This window comes from Neolamprologus brichardi, chromosome 14 (genome assembly GCF_056152115.1).
Source record: "Neolamprologus brichardi isolate AB-2024 chromosome 14, ASM5615211v1, whole genome shotgun sequence".
Lineage (NCBI taxonomy): Eukaryota > Metazoa > Chordata > Actinopteri > Cichliformes > Cichlidae > Neolamprologus > Neolamprologus brichardi.
The window spans coordinates 17,168,319-17,179,889 of record NC_142117.1 but is presented as its reverse complement, the minus strand read 5'-3'; the positions used below and the strand labels follow the sequence as shown (position 1 = coordinate 17,179,889).

At 40.7% G+C, this 11,571-nt stretch overlaps 1 protein-coding gene across 5 annotated transcripts in view; it reads right to left on the bottom strand.

Annotated features, from left to right (window-relative positions):
- Positions 1 to 11,571, bottom strand: part of fli1 (Fli-1 proto-oncogene, ETS transcription factor) — a 30,368-nt gene continuing 18,797 nt past the window's right edge. For all 5 annotated transcript variants that reach the window (XM_035913823.2, XM_006804638.3, XM_006804640.3 and 2 more), the window contains 5 exons: positions 10,546 to 10,614; positions 4,809 to 4,868; positions 4,352 to 4,411; positions 3,471 to 3,518; positions 1 to 3,316 (listed from right to left, as the gene is read on the bottom strand). In XM_035913823.2, the coding sequence (XP_035769716.1) occupies positions 2,787 to 3,316; positions 3,471 to 3,518; positions 4,352 to 4,411; positions 4,809 to 4,868; positions 10,546 to 10,614 (767 nt within the window). In that variant the 3' untranslated portion in view covers positions 1 to 2,786. The remainder of the gene's footprint in view (positions 3,317 to 3,470; positions 3,519 to 4,351; positions 4,412 to 4,808; positions 4,869 to 10,545; positions 10,615 to 11,571) is intronic.

Sequence of the window (11,571 nt, the reverse complement as noted above, 5' to 3'; positions counted from 1 at the left end):
TTGAGAGGTAAAAATATTTATTTTGTCACATTTTCCTATACAAAAGCCCTTTTTCAAAAGGTATTACTTCATACATTGCAGGAATGACAATAATAACAATAATACATTGGTTAATTGTAAAACATACACTATATATATATATATTTATATATATAAATATATATATATATATATATATACATATTTGATATCCAAAATACATTGCATATATGAAGTAGCAGAGATCCCTTTTCATTGATAATGCTTGTGAAACATGAATAGTCAGGGTGCATTAGAATAATTTCTTTATACTACAAATCATATTCTCCTTTCAATTTGCTCACTGAATGTTATAAATCGTCAAAAGAAATTAATCGTGGATAATAATACTGTTAGTATTATTTTGCATAAAATACCTGAAACTCTGTCATTTGGCAAGAAAAGTGATTGGCAATGGAAACAAGGCATCATGATCACACGTTGCATATATAGTAAAGGAATCCCCGGCCATCGGGTTATCATTCAAGCGGCATTCATGGTTTTGGGAATACACAAAAATATAGTTTACACCTAATGGCACTTAGGATTTTATAACTAACTTGAGAAATAATAACAATAAAGAGAAAACAAAAAAAACCCCCAAAAAGGTAAAATGTATTGCCCAAATGTACAGATATAAAAACGCTTAAAAGGCTTAACAAACCACCTAGCAGAAATGGACTTAAAAGTTTTGCATTTTTGACCGAGGTCAACTCGTGTATTAATTTTCTTGACTTTTTTAATACTGTGTCACATATGAAAATAACTCTGCATAATTTATACAGTAAGTTGCTTTAATGCCTAGTTGACTGATGCTTATAAAATAATAAAAAATAGGTCTGACAAACGCACAGCGCTTGCGAATCTGAGGATTTCTTTGCTTCGTCTCGTCATACTTTATCGGATTTGTTCTTTGATAAAGTTCCCAGGTAATTTATATTCAAGTGTCCATTCTCAGTTACGCTAAAGGAATACTTCCGATATTAACAGCTTTGAACACCTGAAGATGGATATGTCTTCTTACATTGTGGTAATGAAATCCTGACTTGAGATTCATGTGCATTTAGCTGGGCTTTACGATCAGTGAGAAACTAACATTCAGACACACATGTTACTCTCAAATTAGGATCCAGCCCTGGTGAAAAAAAAAAAAAAATGCAACTTAACTGTCTATTAACATGACTTGATGCATAGCCACATCTACTGTGCTGACCTATATGGTCGTGACTGGCCTACAAAGAGTAAAGAGACACCACGGCAGCTTTTACTGTCAGAGTCCATTTCAAAGTCCAAAATTGTCAGATTTGTGGTGTGATAATTCATTGCGTGCACTTTAAGATGAAGTGCTGTCTCATCTTTAATGAATAGACAAAATATGGTAAAAAAAAAAAAAAATACAAAATCAGCAGTTAAAGCATGGCAGGATTTTCAGGACAGCACATATTCAAAATAGAAGAACATTTAAGACAATTTTGGATAGAAAATAAATAGCCACCAAATGGCAGTTGATAACATCTACACGTCAACATGACCACATCTGCAAAAAGGCACGTTCGTGTTCTATATCCATGATCTCAAGTGTGAAGGAATTACTTTTTTTTTCATCAAACGTTTAAAAATAAAAATGAATACTTCTGACAAATTTAGATTTTTGCCAAAGGGTATCCCTTTTTTAAAAAAATTCACAAACCAGAAGACATTCACATTAATACTGACACGGTCGAGCGACAACACATCTGGAAATGGCACGGTTGAAAAATGCGAAGACTCTGCAAACATTTAATAGCCTAATGTGTGGCCCCGAGTGAAAACATCTGACCTACGTTGAATTATTGTAACAAATTACTGCAATTATATCTTGACTCAGCTTTCCTGGCACAATCGAGTCAACACTTAGCCTAGCTCAAACGCCGCAAACAACTCACAAGAAAACATTTTAAGCAACTGAATTGACCCAAATCAGCAAAAACATACAGCGCTTCCCTCTTAACTGCATTCAACTCTTCTCTAGCCTTCCAGTTTGGAGGATAAGTTAAATGGCATAGTGAATGGCATATTCCAGTTGCCAAATTTTATTCAGTGCTGAGAAAAGTCCACCTCAATGAGAGCTCCTTCTTGTCCAGCGAATTCCAGAAGACTCTCCACATGCATACACACACACACAAAAACATGCAGATTAACAGAACAAAAAAACATAGACAGTCAAAACAAAAGGTTAGATGTAGTGGGAATAAGAAATCCTGTCAAGGCTTTAGATGAATGAAAAGGCAGATGCTTTACAGGACAAGGTACATACTGAGAAGGATGCTTTTTGAGACCCATAAGTAATAGGCCCATGTCTGGTACTGTAAAGGGAAGATGAGGCAGACAGACTTGCGGATTATCTTCTGTCTTCAGGCTTTGGTTTAGGAAGCTTCTTGAACACCCACTTGCAGCTACTGTAGGTGCAGCTTTCAGGAGGAAGGAAAAGGCACATGAAACTCAGATAAATGTCCATAAATCATAAAAAATTTAAAAAAAAAACTTGGTAGTCATTTAAAGGTAAGTAGTATTCCATTTTTTGGACCTTAATATCCAGTTGTTTATATAATCATACAAAAAAAATCCTTTAGTTTAATCATCCTTCATTTTGGATCAAATTTCTTCAGAGGACAAAATACCTCTGTCAGTTCAGTCTTCATTGGTTTGGCGTCATTGAGAGTGCATGTCAGCAAATGGTGTGGGCCAGGGGAGGTTCAAGGGGTGGTGGATGATTAGAAAGGGTGGTTTTAATAATAACTTCCCAGGTGGGATGGCACATGCGTGTTAGGATGGCGAGGAACATTTGGGTTGGGGTAGAGGCCTGCAGTGGGCGAGCTCCAGTACTGAGCAGTGGGTCCAAAGAAATTGGAGGAGGTGACTGGCATGGATGGAGGGTGCGGGGATACAAAGTTGACCTTCTGCTGGTGGGTGTGGTAGGAAGGCACATAGGCTAGGTCCGAGGGGTATTTGTACATAGAAGACTCGGTCGGGTGCGGTTGCAGCGCCTGAGCGATGCCATGGAAGTCGAACTTGTAGGCATAGCGTTTGCCGTGCACTTTGGTCATGATGTTTTTGTCATAGTAGTAGCGCAGTGCACGGCTCAGCTTATCGTAGTTCATGTTAGGCTTGCTCTTGCGCTCACCCCAGCGTCGCGCCACCTCATCTGGATCTGTCATCTTGAACTCGCCATTGGTGCCCTCCCAAGTGATGCAGCCCGCATTGGCACTGTCAGACAAGAGCTCCAGGAGGAACTGCCACAGCTGGATCTGACCTGAGCCTATTGGACAACACAAGAGCAAACGTTCAGGCATGGTTGCTTTCTCATCCATCTGGAAGCACAGTTAGATACTAACATTGCTGTTCAAAGGTTTTGGAGAAAGTGTGTTTTTACAGCTGCTGAATTGAAAACCTGGTTATGGTGAGAGACTTACCTGGGTTGGCTAAACGACTACTGGTGGGACCCAGAACCTGGTAAGGGTCTGTGGGCAAAAGGAGAGCTTTATGAGTCATCACAACTAGTATTATGGCAATTAGTGTTGTGCGATACTGCAGATTCTTTGGGTTATCTCCAAAATTTACTTGGTACCAAGTAAATACAGAGCCAGTAATGCTGATACCATTACCCATACCATAAATTATGTTTCATGATTTATGAAATGATTCATCATTAATTTGCAAATTCTAAACACATTTCAATGACAAATAAATCATTATGATATTTACTTTCCACAATTATTAGTTGATACAATAAAATACACCTTTCAACTTCAAATAATTGTCATAGTGCATGACACACTGAACTTAGTGTGTAGATACTCTAAAGTATCTATCCTATCATGCTAGTATCCATAACAATGAATCGACCATTCAAATAGGTGGATTTGGATGAATTGATACAATTTCACTTTTTATAGCTTTTTTCATGGCATTACATTTGAAATGAAGTAAACACAACTAACAGCCACACTGACAAAAACAAATTAGTATTACACGCTGAAGTTTGTCAAATAATAAAGCAAGTAGAAGAAGCAACTACACTTGTTGGTAAGTGTCAGTAAACACTTTGCTTAAGGCTGGAGGATTTAAAGAGAAGCTTTAGCAGAATCAGTCGAGTAAACAAACACAAAATACCAGGATCTTAGAATAGATAATGCTATGATAAACACAGAGTGATTATGCTTCACTGTCTCGCCTGAAAGACTAAAAGAAAGATCTGTCAGAACAAGCGGCACAACAGACAAGCTGGTATGACTCGGATTTGAGTCTGTGCTTATACTAAGTAGGTCAAGAAAGACACCAAGTAAGCCAGTACCTGGCTGAGCTCTGGGTTGCTCAGTGGACTTGGTCACATTTTGAGTAACCACTGGCGAGCCTGCAGAGAGAAATGGAATAAGTGGGGGACAAGAGAGACACAGAAAACATCAGTAGGGGTGCTTTGCAGATAACCAATATACACATGTTAAAGGAATGCCAGCAGTGGTCCAAAGTAAATAAGGCAGTAGCTGGTGGTATGAGTGGCTTCTTTTGGCCGAGTGTAATCTTTAGGAGGCTGTCCCACATGTCTAGACTCTCTGTGGATTCTGGAAGGGCTGCTCGCATGCTGCAGAGTTGCATTAAAGGGTATCTGAGAACTATTTAACCTCCACCCCATAACAAATGATTGGGTTTGTCACGAATCATGCCCCTGCTCAGTAAGTTGCTCCACTCATACTTACCATTACTGTTCAGTGAAAAACTAAAGCGATTATTGATGATTTGTGTGCCCTCACCTTTGCCACTGTGCATGTTGTTGGACCAGCCTGTCCGCCGTACAGCATCATATGAAGGGTCTAACAACAACAAAGACAAAAGGAAAGACAAAGTTTCAATAGGAAAACAGTTACTGTTTTTTTTTAAACATGCTAAGTACAATTCATAAAATGCCATGGTGCACAAGCCAATCCTAACAATTACAGCTGGCCAACAGTTAGGGCATTAATAAATCCATCAAAACATCGTTAAAATGTTCTTCACAGGATATCTGGACATGGAAATGTGGTTTTGTTTGGCTTGCTGCGGTGGTTAAAATGTAGATGGCACAATCTTTTACAGAGAACACAGTTGGTTAAAGAGCTTGCAACACCCCGACCACAAATGAAAGGGACTGATGCAAATTAACGTACAACAGAGACACACACAAAGACAATACATGTGCATGATATCCACTATAATCCTCTCTTCCCACACATGTGGCTTTCACGAAACCTTGACAAACAGCCAAACTGGCCCGGTTTCCATGGGCTCTACCTGCTGCGTGTGTGTCTGTGGTTCAAACTAACCGAGTGTGAAGCTGGACAGCTTCCAGTAACAATCAATCACTCTGACACAAACAGATAAAACAGAGGCTGTGTCGTTCCTCTGGCAGTGAACACCCTTGTATACTCAGAGTGCACCTGGCCAGCACCCTTGATGGTTTGTATTATTATGGAGTAAAACAGTTCAAACAATTGTCAGAACACGAGGGGAAAATATGATGAGGCCAGACGTGCTTTATGCTGAGTAGCGCTCAACGGTGTTATCGTAATCAGCCAACTTTTTCTTTTTTCTTTTTTTTGTCGCCAGCGTTGCTCCCAGAGGGCAGCAGATAGAGATGGTGCAATGGCGATGACAAGGGATTTGAAGTAGCAAGCTGCTAGAAGGTCAAGAGGCAATTCCGTTTCCCACCAGTGAGGGACGAGTCTTTAGTTATCTTGTTTGATAAATCAGATGCTGAATTGATACTTTTTAAACCAGATATGTTTGAAAGATTATCGTGTGCTGGTTTTTGTAAAGATCTGAGACAATTCCTATGCTGATTAAAGTGAAAACAACTGAACACAATTTCATCTCTCTTCATGCTTGTATAGAGCTGATGACATTAAATGGTGACTTTGTTAACTTTGACTTAGATTTGTGTGACAAGTAATGGGAAATTTACTTCCATTTCCATTTCATCAGATCCTTGCAAGATATCAGTCATTAAAAACATAAAACTATTAAATTCATTTTAGTGTAATTTCCTGTGTTTCCCGTAGTCTGTAGATTTCAGTTATGGGAAAAAAAATCACACATTATCAAGTAATTATTGTAAGTGTGCCTGGCTTTTTTAAAAATGTGTTCTGGGTAGAGCATCTTGACCCATATTACCTCATATAGTCCAAGTGGGGAAAAACCAAACTAAACCAAGAAACAAAACATCCATTGACATCAAATTGTGCATCATCATGCTTCACTACACGGACAGACATTTCTACACACTGTGCAGCACTGCCCTCCAGTGGACAAGAATATGTTAGCATCGGTGTTTTCCTTATAATAAATAATGATGACACATTCCACATGAAATGATTATTTCATCTGAGCACAACTTAATCTCACTAGAGCGAAAAAAACAACGTTTCCCAAGTTTGGCTGGTTCTAGTTATTTTTCTTTTTAAACACATTTTATATTCATGTTGAACCTCTTGTTCTCTTCACTAAGTTCTATCATATCAACTTTTAACCTTAAACGCTTCAGCAAAGGACTCGTTACAATCTGCAAACAAGAGAGGTTGTCCCTGTCTCTGTGTCCCCTGCAGAGTTAACAACGGCAGATGCATGAAGCTAAACATATATGAGCTTGCAACAAGAAAAGAATTTGGAACACGATCAAATGAATAAAAGAAAAGACAGTATATGAGGAGAGAAAGACAAAAAGAAGGAGAGGAGGGATAAATAACAAGTGGGCTGCTGTGGCTCAACGGGGCTGTCAGGTTCAATCTGGTGTGGGCTGGCAGGATAGCCAAAGAGCAGTGACTGGGGGAGAGTCCTGAGAGACTTGCGTTTCCTGCCTGCTTCGCCTGCAGACAACCTCTCTTTGTTTTACTGGCCCTTTTTTCCCCTCTACTCACCGCCAGTCCCTCCACCACCACCACCACCCCGAAAAAACACGACGGGGTTACCTCCATCTACGTGCAGAGGGGGTTTAGGAGATGGTGGGGGAGAGGCACAGATGAACGAGAGAGAGTGGAAGTGAGGAAATCGCAGAAAGACGTACTGAGAAGCAGACAAATTACGGTCAGGGTATAAAAGCACAAAAGAGGTACAGAAGAGAAAGAAGTGAAGAAGAAAATCAGGACAGAAAAATGATGGAAAAAAGAGTCAGACAAAACACAACTTTGGAATCTGGAAAGAAAACAATGGCTGCAAACTCAGCTACTGTTAGCTGTGGAAGAAGAAGAGGGGAAGCTGTGTTATTTGGGTGTGTTTTCTGCCTTAAGACACCTTGAGTGGTTGGTAGCATCTGCCACCAAAACAATTTTCTCTGGCCAAAGAAAAATCTCAGCAAATACACTTTTCACCACTACTGTGCATTAAGTTTTAGCTTCATTGATTGAGTGAAAGTGAACATGCAGAAGGAGGAAGAATCACAATGCACGGCGGTTTGGGGGGGCAACCACACAAACGTAGACTCGACTGTGCACACACAGAACCGCCTCACCCCTCACCACCCACCCCCCTCCTCCCGCCTTCATTTTTCCAGGCCTCGCTCTGACTGCGACTTGAGCCAGTTTCCACTCTGGTCTCGGGTGTGGTGCACGCTCCTGGGAGACTTCAACTGCAGGACCAGTTAGTCAAAACAAGGCCCGAGTGCTAGACAGAGAGAGAGAGAGAGAGAGAAAGAGAGAGAGAAAGAGAGAGACACAGAGGGAAGAAGAAAGACAGCAAGTAGGCTGGGAGAGAAAGAGCAACTGAGCAACGGGAGCGGGATAGAGAATGAGTGGAGAAAAAGAGAGAGTGGAGCTGTGGACTGTTTTTAACCCAGGGTCCGAGCCAAGGAGAGAAACCCAGACAGGGTAAACTTTTTTAATACCCATAATACAGGTGCTTTAAAAGCCATCTGTGTGAGCAAGGAGCCATAAGAGGAGGAGAATGATGGCAAAGTACAGGAGTTAGACACAGCGAGGAGACAGTGGGTGCACTGGAACAGAAAACCATCAAAGAAAAAAAAAAACGGGGGAACATCTTCGCAACTCTCTTAACATTAAACGTTTTCGCTTCCAAGTCTGCAGTTTATCTTACATTATATTTAGCACAGAGCAAGGTGAGCATTTGAAAAAACACAAATCTGAGATGGTTTGTACACGTAATGAAGCATTTCAAGCTGTTTTTGCCTTTGACTTGGCACCAGAGGAAATGCTTTTCAAAAGGTGAATCCTCTTTCCTCAACATGGCAGGGGAGGATATGGATGCTTTTAGAACATTTCGACATTTTATTGCTGTGCTAATAGATCAGAAACCACAAAAGAGAAAAACAAAAAAATCAATCTGGGGGAAAAAAAGTAGTTTACAACTAGAAGTGTAGGTGTTTACTTGTAACAACCACATGATGTCTAATTCCCAGCAACACTCTATAACTCTTACACTCATGAATAATGCAGTCCACGTCCAAAAGATATGCAAAGGCATAGTATAATATATATATATCACACTAGTAAGGTATGCAGGAAACCCATACTTACAAGCCGATCAGCAGGCAAATAGCAGACGCAGACTTTGAGAGAGCCACACACACACATCGGCGTGCACGAGTCCTTTCATAGCTGCTGCATTCCGTGTTTTATATGCTCTCTTTTATTCATAACATTGCATTTTACACCGCAGAGTCTGGGGCAGATTAAGGGTTGTCTCCTGCTGTATGCTCGTGCTTACTCTACCCCAAAGAGCCTGTATGGTATTTGACTGCTCTCGAAAGGCAATATGAAGTGGAACATCTGGCAGTGCTGATCTGAGCAAACGCTGATAAAGGCTTCTCCTGAAGCAACGCATCTTTTATTGCCGAAGCAGAAACTCTGCACGAAAGTAACACTTGTGCGAGCAAAAACACTGTCGTATTTCCTTAATTTGGAAAAGTTAGCATGTTTTAAATGCTACAAGTGTTCTACTTAAGGCCAGAGTTTTAGGCCACAGTTAGAGGAAGGCAGTGTTACAGGAGCACTTAATAGAAATCACCTCTTGAGAAAGGGAAATGCTGCTGATGGGAGTGACCCTCTATTCCTGCCAGTCCAAATACCTGGAGCTGAGAATCAGGAAGACCAAGGTCGGGGGGTGACCGAGCAGAATCTTATCTGGCCTGCCCAATGGCCTATTAGTATGAAGCTGGGCGAGAACCATTACGTGGCCTGGAACTCTCACCAATGGGGCAGATAGAGCGAGAGGCAGAGAGCATTCTCTGACACTTATCAGACCTAGCATTTCCTCTGCTGCTGCCTTGATAGGGCCTCTCATCCTGTTAGCAAGGCTATCATTGTTATTGCAGTCTTTTCTCTCGACTCTGGTGGTGACACCATATAGCCTATGTGAAGGATGTGTAGTTTTTTCTTTTTTTTTCTAAACAGATACGAAGCTATCGCCTGTCTGAACCGTGTCAGCACACCAGTGTTTGTAGGGTGAAAAAGGTATCGGGAGGAAAAGGACCGTCATCCTGAGCTGCTTGGGGCATTGTTCTCGGCTTAGCACACTAGAACTGGTCCCTCTGACCGCTCCTCTTCTGCTTTATTAAAAATGTATCGCTAATTCAATTAGTTCATTGTGTCCTTTAAATTTTGGCCAGATTGAGATGTGAAGAACACCAAGCTGCTTGTATGGTAACATTTAAAAAAAAAGCCATTTTCACTATTGTTTTTAATCAGACATTGGTTCCTTAACCATTAAATCTCTTAATAAAACCAGCTAACAGTAAAGCCTACGTTTTACATAAAATAGCTGAAAATGGCTACTATCATTTGATTTTCATTAAAAGCTATATATGTATATTTATATATATATCTACATATATTAGTCAAAGGGTCTCAGTGCTGCTGAACACTGTCTTACAATAGCATATTTTATGCGTAGTGTCCCCTTAACCTCTTATCATGATTTCTGCCACTATTTCACTCATCAGAGACTCACACATGTAACCCCTATTTCCTCTCTAGTCTAGTCTAAAGCAGCCAATCAGCCCCTTTCTGTCATGTTTACCAAGCACATTGTTGCTCGGGCACCTGTCTGTGCTGCCCGTCCTTCCAGTAAACAGCTTCATTCACATAGATTCTTTCCATAATTACTACATTTACAGTCTGTTCATGCTCCCGCTGCCATGGAAAGAACTCATCAGCACTCTGCTTTTGTTTTATTGTTAACATGCCTCTATTCTTCGGGTTCAGGTAGTAGTCCCGAATAGCAATAGCAGCCTGACTCAAAACAAAAGGTGTACTTGCCCCGAGCTTCATCAAAAACAATCAGTGGCTGCATTGTGCTTCCTTTTTGTTAAGTGGCGTTTGTTCTCACATGTGTGTGCTTTTCTTCATGCGAAGCCTTCAGGTTTGGGTATTTTATATTTTTGCCTTACACGATCACCTTTAGCTTTGGTTGCACCATTCCCACCTTGTTCAGTCTGTATACAGCATTTAAGACAACTCTAAATATGTGAAGAGAAATGCACAGAAAATTTCTAAACTTCCCTACCCTCTTTGGCAGCCAGACGTGGTGATGGATCTGTGTGAGATGTTGTATTGTAGGATAATGATGAGCTACCTGCAATGAGACAGAAGAGAGGATGGTGAGATTATTTTTGTTGGATTTTTTTTAAACAATTAAAGAGTCTTCATTGCTTTATAAAGTGTTTACTTTAGAATAAATTATCTTGAGGAATACATGCAGAATATATTTCATTTGAACTGAAATTTGCTGCATTTGCTATGAGAGGTTTTTTGTATGAGTAACAAAAAGCTCAAATTTCTAATACTCCCAGCAGGTGGCAGTAGAAGGTTCAGCTTGATACCTATGGCATGCCACTGAAGCCATTTTCATAGGATCACTTCGGTACCTTTTTGCTCTTAAATTATTTTTTTTTTAAAGGAAAGCTAATTAATGACAAAGAACTCTATTCTCAAATAAAGCAAACCCAGCACACAGTCTGTCCTTTGAATAGTGGTGGGGAAGCCCAGTAGTATGTCAACATTTTAACTGGAACCACTGCCCCTGAATAAAGCAAGACAGTGAGTTAAGAGTCCTTGTATGGCTGCCTGTTCATTTCACCTTATGGAGCAGAACTCTGCACTGCATTCCTCCACTTACACAGGCACCCTGGGCGGCACCAAAATGCTCTCTTAATTTTAGCTGCCCCCAGGCATAAATCAGTGAGTGGAAAAACAGACCCAAAAATGCACAGAGAAAACACGAGAGCAGTTACTACATGGAGAGTGTAGACAAGATATAGCACTGAGCCAGCAACAGCAAGTTGCTGAGTAGGGACCGTACCTTTTCTGGTGGGGTGGTGCAGAGAAATCTGAGAAATGAGCTAAAGTACAAATGGAAAAAGAAAAATCCAGAAAGTCTGTGATCTTAAGATTCAATGCTAGGTCCTCGACTAACGTGCTGTGCTGCTGGTGGTGGGTTGGGGCCTCATAGTGGCAGACTAGGGGTCTGTTTTTTTAAGGGGGGAGAGTGGTGGCTGTGGGGTAATGTGGGGTGCTCCACAAATGTATTCTA